Genomic DNA, 16,852 nt, shown 5'->3' on the forward strand with positions numbered 1-16,852 from the left:
GCTAGGTGGCACAGTGGATAAAGCACCGGCCCTGGATTCAGGAGTACCTGAGTTCAAATCTGGCCTCAGACACTTAACACTTACTAGCTATGTGACCCTGGGCAAGTCACTTAACCCCCACTGCCCCGCAAAAAAATAAATAAATAAAAAGATCTTATACTACACACCAAACTCAATATGGATACATGTTCTTTTTAAAAAACATATTTTCACATTAGTTATGATGTAAGAGAAGAATCAGAACAAAAGGGGAAAACCACAAGAAAGAAGAAACAAACAAACAAACAAAACAAAAATAGTATGCTTTAATCTGCATTCAGACTCCACAGTTCTTTTTCTGGATGTGGAGAGAATTTTCCATTATGAGTCTTTTGGAATTGTCTTGGATCATTGTATTACTGAGAAGAGATAAGTCTATCATAGTTGACCATTACACAATGTTGCTGTTACTGTGTATAATGCTCTCTTGGTTCTGCTTATCTCACTCAGCATCAGTTCATGTATGTCTGTCCAGGTTTTTCCAAAATCTGCCTGCTCATCGTTTCTTACGGCACTATAAAATTCCATTACATTCACATACCAGAACTTGTTCAGCCATTCCCCAATGGATGGGCATCCCCTCAACAACTTCTAAGTCTTTGCCACCACAAAAAGAGCAGCTATAAATATTTTTGAACAGGATATATGTTCTTAAGATTAAATGTCATAACATAAAAATTTAGAAGAGAAGCAGATCAGGTACCTTTATCAAGTATAGCTAGGGGATGACTTCTTAACCAAACAAGAGATAAAGGCAATCATAAAACATAAAATATACCTCAAGCACATAAAATTTAAAAGATTTCACATGACTAAAATTTGTTTTTTATTGGTGAGGCAATTGGGGTTAAGTGACTTGCCCAGGGTCACACAGCTAGTAAGTGTTAAGTGTTAAGTGTCTGAGGCCGAATTTGAACTCAGGTCCTCCTGAATCCAGGGCTGATGCTCTATCCACTGCGCCACCTAGCTGCCCCTATGACTAAAATTAATACAGCTATGGATTGCATTATATAAAAATGAAGCAGTTGAATGGGAAAAACTATTTTTAAAAACAAATATCTCTGATAAACTTCTGATATCCAAAACAGAAAGTTTGCTAAGAGAAATAAATAACAAAAGCCATTACCTGAGGTAAGTGGTTGAAGGATATGTACTTCTCAAAAGAAATGCAAACTATTAATGATGACATGAAAAAGGTTCCAAATCACTGCTAAGAAAAATGAAAATCAACACAATTCTGAGATCTCACTATGTCCCCAGCAAATTGGGAGAGATGATGAAATTTGGAAGTAGTTAATGATGGAGGGAATGTGAAATCAAACTCAACCCCATATCCCAGTACTCATTCCATTTTTTTCAAATGCAGTTGAGATGGTGGTAGGAGAGGTCATGTGGCACTCCACTAATCCTCAGAGAAAGAACCCAGCATCCAGTTGCAACAAGTTCTTTTACCCCCCAAAAGTCACTTGTTGGAGAGATCTAGGTTAGTGAACCAAGAATTTTACAATGTGGAAGGAGGCTGAGAGGTTTTGAGATGCAGCTCCCAGGGAAACTACCATCAAAGGGGAAGGAATTTTTAAAAACCTAGCAAAATAAAGGGGGGAAAGACTGAAATTACTAAAGATCTCAGAAAGAAGAAAACTCAAAGACTTCGACTATAAGCATATATATTAATGGAAAGCATTAACAGTGGAAGGAAATAAAGCCTTCAGATCTAATAAAGAAGTTAAGGCCTCTTTGAATAAATACTGCAAAATTAAGGGGAAAGATCCAACACTTAAGATAGATAACTTGTTGAAATTTGAGGAGAATGTGGAATAACAACATCCTTTTCCAGAGTTGTTTAAAAGAAAAATGAGAATTATGAGAATGGAATTTATAGCCTGCATAGAAAAAATAATGGGCAAAAGAGAAAAAAACAAACCTTGAATTTGTAATGGAAAGTCTCATGAAAGAAACAAAAGAGAGAATAACCAATTGGGATTGAAACACAAAGAAATAAAGGACAGAAGCAAAAGACCAATAATATTAAAAGAAAATATGCAGGTGGCAGGACACTCCCACATGGTGGTAGCAGTGGTGATGGCTTTTGAATGGTGAAATAGAGCAGAAGCCCAGAAATCCTACCTCCTTACCCTTACCTCCCATGACACACATTCCTTGCTTTTTTGTTTTGTTTTGTTTTTGTGGGGCAATCGGGGTTAAGTGACTTGCCCAGGGTCACACAGCTAGTAATTGTTAAGTGTCTGAGACCGGATTTGAACTCAGGTCCTCCTGAATCCAGGGCCGGTGCTCTATCCACTGTGCCACCTAGCTACCCCGACACACATTCCTTAACTGCGCTCCAAACCCAACTTAGAGCCTTCCTTAGCCCCCTGACAATATTGAAGTATTTCTTGGGGTAGAGCTTGCTCCAGATCTTCTAAGACAAAATATTCCGCCACTTTCTGGCAGTGCTACCCTACCCACTATAATAAGCACATAATGAAGGTGAATATTGTCCAATAGGAGGTCATTCCTGACTGGAAGCTGTTGTCCAGGTGGCTTCTAATAAAGACCAATAGGATGCCCTCCTGAGCAGAGTTCTTCTTTCTCAATAATGTAGCCCATCAAGTATACATCAAAAATTCTGTCATGGACCCACAGAACCAAAACATAAACACTTTCACTTGCAACATCAACTATGCCCAGCTGGTAGTGATGGAATTATGTATTTACTGTATGGACCCTGAAAACAGTGAGTGGTCTGAAATCCAACAGCAGGCATGGGTCTCCTTTAGTTTATCTGGGATCTCCAGAACTGCCCAGGTATTTGGCTTAGCTAGGTTCAAAAGTAAAGTGATTAAGATTATCAAGGTGGCAGCAGAGTGACAGCAGAAACACAAGAAACATTTCTCAGTGTGCACAAGAAGACAGGAATGAAGACAGAAGTCAAGGGGAGGTAACAGTGAAGAGGCAAACCTGGGTGATTATGGACAAAGCCTGGCAACATCCTGCCTATATGTTAATAAATGTTTTCTGTGGAACTGCATTACAAAATTAGAGGATGGAGGGCAGCTAGGTGGCACAGTGGATAAAGCACTGGCCTTGGATTCAGAAGGACCTGAGTTCAAATCCAGCCTAAGACACTTGACACTTACTAGCAGTGTGACCCTGGGAAAGTCACTTAACCCTCATTGCCTCCCCCCTAAAAAAATTAGAGGATGCATAAAAGGGTGAGGAGGGGAGCAGGGAAGGGAGTGTGTGGCATGCCAGAGCCAAATTGAAGGCTAGCAATGAGGGCAAGGGTGACCCCTGTGGTCTCTCAGGAAAAGAAAAGTCTTCAGGGCAGTGGGTAAGTAGGAGAGGAAGCCTGAAAGTGTAAATGAGGAGGAGGAGAAGTATAACAACGGTTCTCTAGGATCTGTGTATCAAAGGAGATGAGAAAAGAAGATGCCAACTTTGGAGAGGGTGCTAGAGATATAGTATCTTTAGGAGAAATCTAGGTTTCAGTGAAACCAAGAGACTGGCCAATTGATAAGGAGCAGAGGATGGACAGTGGGGTCAAGAAGAGGTTGAATGGCTTTGTGAGAAACCCACTGTGTGGGAAAGTCAGAGAACGGATCTAAATGATCCACTGTGTTCCTTAGCTCATCCACCTTGCTGCCTTTTCCTCTTGCTATACTCTCAGATTGCAGTTACATATGTGTCCTCAAGAAAACCCATGGACATCAGGGGAGATGAGAGAAAGTTTATGAAAACCCTCTAAAGTCATGCTTAGTTACTATTCTAACATGCTCCTCTTCATTAATGTTTTACAAAAAACTATTCCTTTATGGTATTAAAGACTTCTTTTGTCAATTTTTTGCTAAAAAATCTTCAGTGCACCAAAGAAGATAATACTCACAATTGATGAGATCACAGAAATACTGAAATATATATATATATATATTTACACACACATATATATATATATGTGTGTATGTGTATATATGGAGATGTATAAATATACACATACATATATACATATATATATATATATATATATAAAAACACACACAATTAGTTGCCATTAGAAGAATAGACATTATAATTTGAAAACACGGGATTCTAAATGTTAAATTTGTGGTACAGAAATCTTTTTTGAAAGTAAGCATTAAAACAAGGTAATTGCCAACTAAAAGTCACAACTTAGGAATTGAGCCTGTGCTTCTATTCTTGTCATTTGATCTTATATCCTAGTGTCTTAGACAATAGTAAGTGCTTTCAAGGTATATTTAATAATCTATCTTACCTCATAAATTGTTGTAAGGAAACTGCTTTGTAAAATGTAAAGTACTATACAAATGTAAGTTCTTATTACTTAAATAAAGGCAGTGTGGCACAATAAATGTGGAGGTGGCCTTGAAGTAAGGAACATACATACACACATAAAATACATACAGGACACTACAAGAGCTGCGATTTTAACAGTGTGGGAAATTCCAAATATGAATCTTCTTTCATCAATGTGAATTTGTAATTTATAGTTTTAAAAAACTGTCTTTGCCACTGTGAAGTTAAATGACCTGTCAGTATTAACAAAGTTAGCAAAAGTATGTCCTGAATTCCAGTCTCCCGTACTTCTACTTCTACCTCTATCACTCTAAACTGCCTTTATTGAAGTTAACCCACATATAGCAGTGCTTGGCAGAAGACTGGCACATAGTAGACACTTAATAAATGTTTACTAACTGATACTGATTAAATTTATATTCTTCTTTACAGTTTGCAAAGCACTGTCCTTACAACAATGCTGTTTGGTAGGAAATATTATATGAAAATATACCTCTGAAGCTTCTACTAGTGCCAAAGCCATTAAGACATGACATCAAATGACTGTAATACCAAAACATGAACAATGCCTGAACGGTTACTTTTAGTTGGAAATTACCTTGCCTACCCTCAAAAAAGATTTTTTTCTTTCTTACACATTCCAAAACTCTTCCAAAAGACTTCTAAGTTATATCCAAATTATTTTGCTCAATTTTATTTTTGCTTAATTATCTTTTCATTAGTTATGCTACTCTGAAAAAGTCAATCTTAATAAGCATTTAGACAACTAACTGGCAAGATGGCAAGACTATCCACATATAACTGTTGCTATCTAGTAGTCCGAGAGATCATTTCACATTAATATTCAATATAAATGAATTTAAAGAAATGATAGGGGCAGCTAGGTGGAGCAGTGGATAGAGCACCAGCCCTGGAGTCAGGAGGACCTGAGTTCAAATCCGGCCTCAGACACTTAACACTTACTAGCTGTGTGACCCCGGGCAAGTCGCTTAATCCCAATTGCCTCACTCAAAAAAAATAAATATATATATAAAAAAGAAATGATAAATATGTTTGTAATTAAGGTCAAGGCAATATTCAACATCTCTAGCAAGGACTTTGAGATCAAATGACTTTCTTTGAAATGTGTTTATTCATGCAAGATGAGCATCTATACACTCAAAAACTCCTTGACAAAGAATAGTTCTTTATGCAGTATCTTGCTATGTTAAGGAAATGCAATCACTAAGTCAGATATTAATTTTCCAGTGTCAAAGTCATTTCCTCACTTAAGTACTTAAGCAACTTCTTCAAGGCTTTAGGGTATCATTTAGTTCACTGACACAGAAATTCATGTACTATATGTATGCAGTTGGTAAATATTTTCAATTCAACAATCATTTAAGCACCTTCTGAGTCCAAGACACTATACTAAGCAATGTGAATATAATTCCAAAATCAAAACAGTCAATGTCAATAAAGTGTTGGCTTTGACAAATTCTGCACTCTTGTGTTCTTAACATGAACTACTCAGTGGAACAGAAGTGCAGGAGGATGACTTTTAGATGTTCTGTAACATCATGGAAAGAACCTTGGAGTTAGTCTCAGAAGATCTGGTCTGACAAGGCCCAACTGTGTGGCCCTGACCAAGTCACAAATTCTTTGAACATTAATTTCTTCATCTATAAAATGAAGTTAATAATATTTGTATTTTCAGCCTCATAGGCTTTTTTAAGAAACAATTTTAAATGTTTAAGGATTATATAAATATATGAGGAATTGTTACTGATTCTGAAGAAGACCTGGTTTCAAACCTCTGAAGCTCATACCTTAAAATACGAAAATCGAGATATATACTACCTACCTAAATGGCTATTTTGAAGATCAAATGACAGAATGTCAACATGCTTGTAAGATTGTTGTGTTCTTCCCATGTCCCACCTAGTGAAGGCTAGTTATATAACTATAAAGTCTTCTATAAATGTAAGCTGTTATTGATATCATTATAGGTACACAATATCATTATTAAAATATAGAACATATTAGTGACAATTCATTGCATATTTAGTTTTCCAAAGCCTTAAAATTTAGAGAAATGGTCTCAAAAAGACATAAATTTGTAGTGAGATGACTTATGGCATAATAAAAGAACCAACAAAAAATATATATACTATGAGTAGGCTAAGAATTATGGAGTTTGGTTCTTCAGTTGTCATATACCACTTTAAACTCTCCAATCATCTAATAATATAGGCAAAAACCAAATATTAGCATAATTTGAACATAATTGTTTGCTACAAATATAGACTGTGGTAAAAAAAAAATCACTTAAAATTTGTTAATATAAGGCATGCCTTTTTCTGAGACAAGACTTTGAAGTTAAAAAAAAAACACCAAAAGAATAGTTTTGAATTGACAATATTTAATTGGTAAATAATGAATAATAAAAAAGATCAGGAAATACTCTAGTACTTGCTGAAGGTGACATAACACTGAATATTTAAAACATTATATTCTATAAGTTTTAATTATCAGACCATTATTTTTAAGGTGTGATTAAAAAAAAAGAAAACACTCAATTTAAAATGCAACAGATTTAGTAGCTTTCAAGGAGTATTTAGTGCACTGATATGTAATTTTGGTTTTTGCCTACCTTTTAGTTGCTGGTGAAACGGTTTCTTTCCTGGCCCCTGAGGGGGAAGGTAGAGAGCCACTTGGTTTCTTTGGTAACACAGTTCCATTATTAACAGTAGTTCTTGAAGGCAGTGTTTGTACAAAGGGTCTTGCTATAATATAAGCAGAAAGTGAAATCAGAGCTTGCTGTATGAAGGTAAGTATATATATTTTTTTCCATGTGGGTTATAGGGTAGGCCAGAAAATATACATGTTAAAGATGCCAGAAGAGTTTACTTAATCTCATTGATCTAAGAATTAGAAATAATTCAGAATAAATTCAATGTCATGCCTACCATTTAAAATTAGTTGTTTGAAATGGGTTTTGCCCATGTAGACAGAGTTATTTCACTTTAAACTCATAAATCAATTATTATCTATAATATTATAAATGGTGTATATATCCAACAATGTAATTCTTTCAAAGGCATAGTTTTAAAATTTTAAATTCCAATAGGTGAGGGTCAGACCACATCCATTTTGGGTACATGACAGAGGTATTTAGGAAAGGCCAAGGCCACATTCGTCCTCCTTTATCCGTCTGTATTTTTAGATACAGTTGACCACCCCTCTTTTTAATTCCCTTCCTGGATACTCTCTCTTTCCTCTGCTTGCATGACACTGCTTCCTCATTTGCCAGATCATCATATATGCCCCATTTCCTAACCATAGGTATAAACCTTAGACCTCTGTTCTGTGCATTCTAGGAAGAAACTGTTCTTATCTTTTTGAACAGGGTTGAGCATGCATTTAAAATTTTTTTCTTAGTATTTTATTTTTCCAATTACATGTAAAGATAGTTTCCAACATTCATTTTTGTAAGATTTCGAGTTCTGAATTTTTCTCCCACCTTCCTTTCCCTACCCCCTCCCAAAGCCAAAAAGCAATCCAATACAGGTTATACATTACATTCATGTTAAACATATTTCTACATTAGTCATGTTGTGAGCAAAGAATCAGAACAAAAGGAAAAAAACACAAGAAAGAAGAAACAACAACTAAAAAATAATATCATAAGTGAAAAGAGTATGCTTCAATCTGCATTCAGACTCCATAGTTCTTTTTCTGAACGTGGAGAGCATTTTTCATCATGAGTCTTATGGTATTATCTTGGATCATTGTGTTGCTAAGAAGAGCTAAGTCTATCACAGTTGACTATTACACAATGTTGCTGTTACTGTGTATGATGTTCTCTTGGTTCTGCTCATTTCACTCAGCATGAATTCATGTAAGTCTTTCCGAGTTTTTCTGAAATCTGCCTCTGAGCATATATTAAATGCTCAGCAAATATTTGATGACTGAGTATAAATCCTTATAACTAGCTCTAAGAAGCTATCAATATGGAGTAAATATTAAGATTTTAATTGAATAACCTAAGGAACCAGAAGAAGATGATGAAGAGAAAGTAAGACTTAGCAAGTGTCATACATTCAGTGGGCACTCACCTTCTACATGATGTAGAGACAAAATTAAATAAAACTTATTCTAAGTCTTAAAAAGAGGTTCCTCTATGAAAAATATGAATAAATTAAGGTCTCTTAAAAGAAATTACACATTGCATCATTCAGTACATCTTTCCCCAAACTTTTTTTTGTCCATGCTAGAAAATGCAGATAAATTTATCCTAGCATAAAGTGAATCATAAACACAGCATTTAAGAATGTAAAGAGCCTTAGGACCACAGCACATTACCGATAAGAGATGAAAAGAATACCAAAATCATAAAGCCATTTAATATCAAAACTAAAAGAGACCTCAAAAATACACAATTCGACTTCATTTTAGTTAAGTAAACAGAGATCTACAAACCAAATTGTTATTTATAAGTATATAGATTATAAATGGAAATGTTAAAAATAATTATGCTACATTTCCATCTAGTTACAAGTAAAAATTCTTATTTTGGGAGATTTCCAGAAGCCAATTTCCCTGGAAACATCCCTACCTGAATTAAAATATATGATTCACAGTGGTTACAAAAAAGTGCCATTCTTGCCTTATCCAAAAAACCCTAAACTTAAAAATCCTAGATATTTTATATAGATTAAAGGAAGAGAGCTAATGATACCCTATGAAGTACATACATATTCTTCCAGTTGGCTCTTTAGAGATTTACTAATCTATCATCTTTCTTTTCCTCAGTCTAATATATATTATATATGAGTACTAAATTTGAATAATTTAAAACATGTTTCTAAAGAAAGGAAACATCATATTCCAAATCCTAGGGACAGCCAGCAACAGTTTTAAACAAGAAAGGACAACATGAATGCATCCTAATTGTGGTCACCCAAGAACACAAAGAAACAAAAGAAAATAAGATTTGTAAAGGCATGAAAATATGTGTATACAATATGTATGTGTCATACCTTTGGTTTCGTTTTCTTTGTTAAGTTGTCCGTTAACATAAAAAGCATATACAGTTGTTATAATTTTAAAGAAAAGACACAATATTTTAAAAGAGACTAAAACTTTATTAGGAAACAGAATTTTGTTTCTAGAATATGATGCATTTCAAATGTATTTTTTGGTTATGTTTCAGGTTAAATTTCTGAGCTATAGATAGGAAGAATAAAATTTTAATTAGTAAAAAATAGTGAGTACAAAACAATCAGAGGTGGATAAACAACCATGGTTTGGATTGTTTACACCTTCTGATGCAATCTATAATCTTCAAATGTCAAAAAGTGGCTCCCTTTCAAAATTCTTACATTATCTCTGGGAGAAGAGGAATGGGGGGAGTGAACAGTTTCATTCTAGTCTTATTTCTCTTTCTGAAGACCATTATCATCTTGCTTGGAAGGAGAGCCTTTTTACTAGAAAACACTTTCAGAATAACAATGAAGTTGGAAAGGCTTCCACTGGAGCAGGGCCTAATTATTGCTCTCTTATAGACCAGTAAAAAAAAAAAGAATTGTACATAGGGTTAGAAAACATTGGTTGAAGCCCCTGATCTAAAACTCATTAGCCATGTGACTGTGGACAAAATGTATACAAGCATCAGTTTCTTCATTTGCAAAATAGTAAATAGTAATTGCAACATTTAGCTCATTATATAGTCATTATAAGGAAAGCACTTTGTAATTAATCACCATCTAAAATGTGTTGCTATTATTATTAAATATGAACCCTTATCACTATTTTTATTTTAATCAGATATATAATTTTACCTTCATTTTCATCTTATCAATCATTATCATCAAAATGACTAAATATTAAAGTCATAAAATCTCACTCTCCAAAGCAGAGTTTTTCCTAAAGAGGAAGGATCTTGAACACAGAAGGAAGCAAAAATATCATAAGGTACCAAGTGTGTACAAGTATCATACATACCTGAGTAAAAAGATTTATTCATGAATAACCATTTTCCAAGGACTGTCAACCCTTTACAGAGAAAAAAACCAAGGCACACAACTGAAAGGCACAAAGCTGTTTCCTACTCATCAGAAGAAGCTAGAATGAAACATTAGCTTCTAAGATTTTACAAGTTATTTTGATTTCTGAGATTTCCATTTAAAGTACTCTTTACTGTTTTCCTACTCCAGTGACTCATTATGGCATGGAGGTAACTGAATTTTTTAGACACTATGTCAGCAGAACACAAGTTTTAGTAGATCCTGCCAAGATAGAAAGGTTTTGAGTGTGGGCTAGGTTGTGTTCCTGTGTCCAACAACCAGCCTAGCTAAGTATGGGCTAGGTGATGGGCTTGTCCAAGGTCCAATCTAGCTAAGTCCAGAACAGCTCATCGCCAGAGAACTGCCCACTGATGTGATAGTTTTTAGCCCCAATAACTCAACAAGGTTACATATCAAAGTACAGAGGAACTGTGATTTCCTTTGCTGAAGGGAGGACCAACACCAGTGAAATAACTGTTCTTTTTAGTACTGAAGGTTTTAGACAATATTTTGTTTTTGATAGTCAGGGGTTTGGTAACCCAAAAGGGGGGGGGAGGAGAATTCTAATATCTGCATTAAATCAAAGTACTATATATTTAAAAAGTGTGACTCTCCCTCCCATCTTGTTACTTCCTCTGTAGCCTCCTCACTAAATGCCACTCCTCTCATACCTGAAACAAGGCCCTGGAAGAACTTTGGTCCTGGGGCCCCACTCTCCTGATTGGTGACCTGCCTCTCTCAAAACCCTATTTCAAGAAAGCTCCAGCCATATTTTACTTCACTCCCTCCTCTCTGGTCATCTCCACAGCCTCCTTACCACTATGCAAATACCCTTTTCTTCTTCTCCCTTCCCCCCCCCATATCTAAGGAGGAATCCCCCACCAGTTCTGTATGTCTGAAACAATGAACTATGACCAAATGACCCAGAAAGCTTGTGTCAATCCACACCCCTGTGACCTCACTCTTTATATTTGTAACTTTTTGAACCTCACACCCTTGTGTGTGTTGTTTCTTCCATTAGAATGAAAGCTCCTTGGGGCAGCTAGGTGGCACAGTAGATAGAGTACCGGCCCTGGAGTCAGGAGTACCCGAGTTCAAATCTGGCCTCAGATGCTTGACACTTACTAGCTGTGTGACCCTAGGCAAGTCACTTAACCCCAATTGCCTCACCAAAAAAAAAAAAAGAATGAAAGCTCCTTTATGGCAAGGGCTGTCTTTGGTTTTATATCTATAAACCTAGAGCTGAGGAGAATGCTTGGCACATAGTAACTACATAATGGTTTTTTTTATTAATTTCATTTGTATAAAAGTCAAAAGGCAACATAAATCATGAAGAACCAAAGCAGATTGCTAAATTCTTCTACACCTAAACTAGGATTCTTAATGTTAGAGGACATTTAAACTAAATCTTAAAGAATGAATCCAACATTTTCTACAAGAGGTCATTTAACCTCTTCAATCAATCAAAATTTATTATATGTCTACCATGTTCCAGGTACTATGTTGGAAATACAAAAAGAGGCAAAAGATAGTTCCTGCCTTCAAGAAGCTTATAATCCATTGAGGGAAACAGCAAACAAATAAATATATACAAAGCAAGTAATATACAAGAAAAACAAGGTGTTTAGCAGGAGAGAAGTTGTCCTTTGTTCTCAAAGGACCTCACTGTCCAGTACCTTATCCTGCCAAGTGATCTTCAGAATCTTCTAAGACAGTTCAAAAGGAAGCAACTGAGGTTTCACAGGCATACAACAATGAGGTCAGCACAATGGCTCTGAAGACCTTCAGTTTGGTTGTCAGTCTAATACCTCTTCTTTCCTTCATAGCCTCACAAATGCTGAGCTAGCTCTGGCAATGTGTGTGTGTGTCAACCTCATTATCAATGTGTACATCCCTGGAGAGTATACTTCCAAAGTAAATGAAATTATCCACAGTATTCAAAACTTCTCCATTCACTGTTACTAATGGTTCCAATATGGATGATGTGGTGCTGGCTGGTGGAGCACCAGTGTTTTTTGGTATTAATTGTTAGGTCAAAATTAGCACAAGCAACAGAGAACTGATCCATACTTTGTTGTATCTCAGCTTCAGAGGCTTCATTGAGTGTACAATTCAAATTGAAGAATTTACCATGTATGTGGTAGCTGACCTTGATGTCATGTTCATATTCATTGAATTAATTTGACAACATGGCTGAAAACATCTTGCTAAAAAGCATGGGAGCAAGTGCCCAAACTTGTTTCACTCCATTGGTGACTGGGAAAGCACGAGAGCATTGTTCATTATCCAGAACCCAGGCAAGCATGCTGTTGTAAAACTGACATATAGTACTGATTAACTTCTCCGGGCAACCAGATTTTGACATAATTTTCCATAAGGCCTCATGACTGACAGTATCAAAGGACTTAGGTCTATGAATGTTGTGTACAGACCTCTGTTCTGCTCTTGACATTTCTCCTAGAGTTGTTGGGCAGCAAAAGCCACATTGACTGTTCCTTGGCCCTTCTTGAAGCCACACTGGTTCTTGGGTAGATGACTATCTTCTAGGTGAAGGATCAGCCTATTAAGGAGGACTCTGGCGAGTATCTTGCCAGCAATGACTAAGAAAGAGACCCCTCCTTTGTAATTGTCATAGGACAATCTACTTCCTTTACTTTTATAGAGATAGCCAATGGAGGCATCCTTGAACTCCTGGGGGATAACCTCCTCTTGCCACATAAAACTGAAAATTTTCAGTCAGTTTTTGTATGAGCAATGGACTCCCCAGGTTGTAAATCTCAGCTGGAATAGAAGGAAGGCACTAGAATTAAGAGAGGTTGGGGGGGCAGCTTCCTGTAGAACATAGGATTTTAGTTGCACTTTAAAAGAAGACAGCAATATTGTTTCATGAAGAACTGTGAATGACTTGACTATTCTCAACAATATAATGATCCAAGACAATCCCAAAGGACTACTGATAAAACATACTATCTACCTCCAAAGAAAGAACTGATATTGACTTAACAGACTGAAGCATACTATTTTTCACTTTCATTTTTTTCTTTTAATCAAGTTTTCTTGTACAAAATGACAAATATGGTAATGTTTTACATAATCATACATGTATAACCCATATTTGATTGCTTATCACCTCAGGGAGAAGGGAGAAGAGGAAGGGAAAGAAGATTAAAAACTAGAACCCAAAACTATAAATTAAAATGTTAATTACATTTTTTTTATAAAAGGACTATATATTATAGAGCAGAAGCCAGTCAGTATTGGTTGGGAAAGTTTCCTTATCAGTAGTTTTCCATACTAATAAAATTATAGGTCTGGAAAAAAAGAAGACAGGGAGGTCAGTAGTCAGAGTGGAAGAGGGAGACCATTCCAGGCATGGAGGATAGTCAAAGAGAATGCTCTAAACAGTAAAATGTAGTCTCTTATTTGTGAAACAGTCAGGACACCAGTGTCATTAGATTGGAGAGTATGTGTCTGGGAGTAAGACTGTAAGACTGGAAATATAAGAGTCAACTAAGTTATGAAGGGCTTTTAATGCTGGAGTATTTTGTATTTGCTCCTGTAGATAATAGGAAAATACTGAGTTTACTGAGTACAGTGGTAGGGGTGTGTGTGTGTGACAAGGTTGGAACTGTGCTTTAGGAAAATCAGTGGCTAAATGGAGGATGGACTGGAGTCGGGAGAGACCTGAGGTAGGCCAACCCACCAACAGACTACTGCAATAATTCAGGTGCAAGGTGATAAGGGCCTGCACTAAAGTAGTGTCAGTGTCAGAGTAGTTCTTGAAAACCATATTACTCACAAACATTCCCTTCTCTAGGTTAAACATGTTTAGTTGTTTCAATGGAAGGAAATAGGTGGCCACCAAGGTAGCACAGTGGTTAGGGTCCCGGATTTGAAGTTAGGAAAACCTGAGTTATAATCTAGTGTCATACACTTACTAGCCACATACTCTGGACAAGCCAATTAATTTCCCAAACTCTGTTTCTTCATCTGCAAAATTCGATAGATGGAAATAATAATGCCTTCCTTACAGTTATTATGAGGATTAAATAGGATTATATATAGAGAGAACTTTGCAAACCTTTAAACACTATATAACTGTTAGCCATTAGTAACAGTGGTAGTATTGAAAGGTAACATAGCATAGTAGGGCATGCATGGAGGCAGCTAAATGGTGCAATGAATAGAGTGCCAGGCCTGGAGTTAGAAAGACCAAAGTTCAAATCTGGCTTCATATACTTATGAGCTATGTGACCATGAGCAAGTCACTGAACCCTGTTTGTCTCCGTTTCTCATCTGTAAAATGAGCTGGAGAAGGAAATGGCAAGCCACTCCAGTATTTTTGCCAAGAAAACCCCAAATGGGGTCACAGAGAGTTGGATATAACTGAAATGACTGAACAACAAATGGCATAGTAGATAGAGAGCTGGACTCAAAAGCCAACAAGACCTGGGTTCTTATCCTACTTCTAACATACACTGGTTATTTGATTCTGGACAAGTCATCTAACTTTTTCAGTGCTCTAGACAACTATTTAAGACTATAGGTGGCAAAGAAGGTGCCAACCTACATTAGTAAAGATGATTTTCTCACCTAGGAATTAGTTGCCTGTACAAGTAAAAACACAGGTCCAGTTGCTATTGTTATATTATTAACATTACTATTATTTTGTAATAATAATTATTATCATTAAACTTATCTTCATTTGGCATAGTGTTTGGTACCATTTCTCTGAATATGCCCAGCTTGTCAACATTCCCTAATGTAAGAGGGATTATGGGAACCCCTGATAAACTTGATGAATCCCTTTGCATATGAATCTTTTGCTGAAAGATCATCTTTGATGCAGGTAGACAGGTACTCTGGCACATTTCTGAGAAGATCCAGGGAGCTCATTTGATTAGTGCTCTGTGACAGGTGATGTTTGGCAACTGAGATTCAGGGAAAATGGACTATGGTGAGAAAAGCTATCCCTCTTTCATGGATATGTAAAACTGAGCTGACAAGCCAGTTTCCCACATTCTCCCTTCTTTAAACTCCCAGGCAGGAATGCAGCAAGGTGTAGGCAGGACGGAGTGGGGTGGTGGTACAGAAAGAGTAATTTTTCCATCCTGCTCTAAGATAAGCAATAACAGTGATATGTAGAATCCCATGATAAGTCCAAAAGAGAAGTTCCAGGACCTTCAATTCTGGACCAACTTCTGCTTTTCTCTTTCCTTTTCTGAACACAGGTCAGAGACTAGAATTCCTGCAATTAGATTGTTTACTTACAGCTAAGAGCTAGAGCAGTAATGGAATTCCTGCATCTACTAAAGTCATTGAAGACTTGTAATCTGTATCAGTTAGGAAAGTACCCACACAAATGAAATCAGATAATAAAGTCCTTCTCAAAATTAATGCCAAAATCCTGTTTTTATGATTATGGAAATATATTATGGTCAACCTCACCCAAAAATAAATTAAGCATTTTGGGTGGTATGGAGTATTTATAGTAGAACAGAACTGGACATTTTAGTAAATCTTTCTGGGTTTTGGCATTCTGTGTCAGTGTTTGACTCAGAAATTTGATGCAGAAATATTTTCTGTTTAAAGGTTAAGTCTAGTGAGTAGTGAGGATCCAGGAGCAAGCCAGACCATGACAATTCCATGTGACACCCTTGATAAAGTAAAATTAAATATAAAGGACTTAGGTCTAGCCCCTTTCACAGAGATTCATATCTCTTCTACAGATTAAGAACTATTATCAAACACTGATACTCCATCCAAAGATGAAATTGAAATGGATGAGGACCAAGCCGAGAAATGGTAATTTACAAAACAATAAAAAATCCACCTATAGTCTGTATATAAAACTAATTTTATGTCAACAACATAAACATGTCAATCAGTTCACTCTAGATGTCTGAAATGTGACATTTTAAATTGCATTAAAATGCTAAATAAGAATTCTGTTTTTTAAAATGTATTGGCTAGCTCTATTTAAAATGATTATTGGCTACTAACAACAATATTTTTATATTTCCGTGTAGGAATTCTGTAGAACCAGCATGGTATAGAAGAGGCTTTGAAGCCAGAAAAACCTGGGTTTAAGACCTGCCTTTGAAACATACTGGCTATGAAACTGAGCAAATCACTTACTCTCTCAGTGCGCTAGGCAATTTTCTAAGACTATAAATTGCAGAGATGATGACATGGATTGATCTAGAACAAGGCTTCTTCAACTTTTTCCACTTGCAAACTCTTTTTGCCCAAAAACGTTTTATGCAACCCCTGGTATATAGGTATATAAAATAGGTATACATACCTTTTACTATTGCCAAATTTTTTGTGACCTCCACATTCAGTTACATGACCCCACATGTGATTGTGACCCACAATTTAAGAAGCTGGGATCTAGAGGAAGTATCCTCACCGAGAAGTTCTCTAGATCAATGAAATAACAGGTCTAGTAC

The 16,852-nt window shown here is 36.2% G+C and overlaps 1 protein-coding gene across 5 annotated transcripts in view; it reads right to left on the reverse strand.

The window, feature by feature from the left end:
• Positions 1-16,852, reverse strand: part of EML1 (EMAP like 1) — a 195,756-nt gene that overhangs the window by 113,286 nt on the left and 65,618 nt on the right. For all 5 annotated transcript variants that reach the window (XM_043987720.1, XM_043987719.1, XM_043987718.1 and 2 more), the window contains one exon: positions 6,986-7,118. In XM_043987720.1, the coding sequence (XP_043843655.1) occupies positions 6,986-7,118 (133 nt within the window). The remainder of the gene's footprint in view (positions 1-6,985; positions 7,119-16,852) is intronic.

This window comes from Dromiciops gliroides, chromosome 2, assembly GCF_019393635.1.
Source record: "Dromiciops gliroides isolate mDroGli1 chromosome 2, mDroGli1.pri, whole genome shotgun sequence".
In the NCBI taxonomy this organism is placed as follows: domain Eukaryota; kingdom Metazoa; phylum Chordata; class Mammalia; order Microbiotheria; family Microbiotheriidae; genus Dromiciops; species Dromiciops gliroides.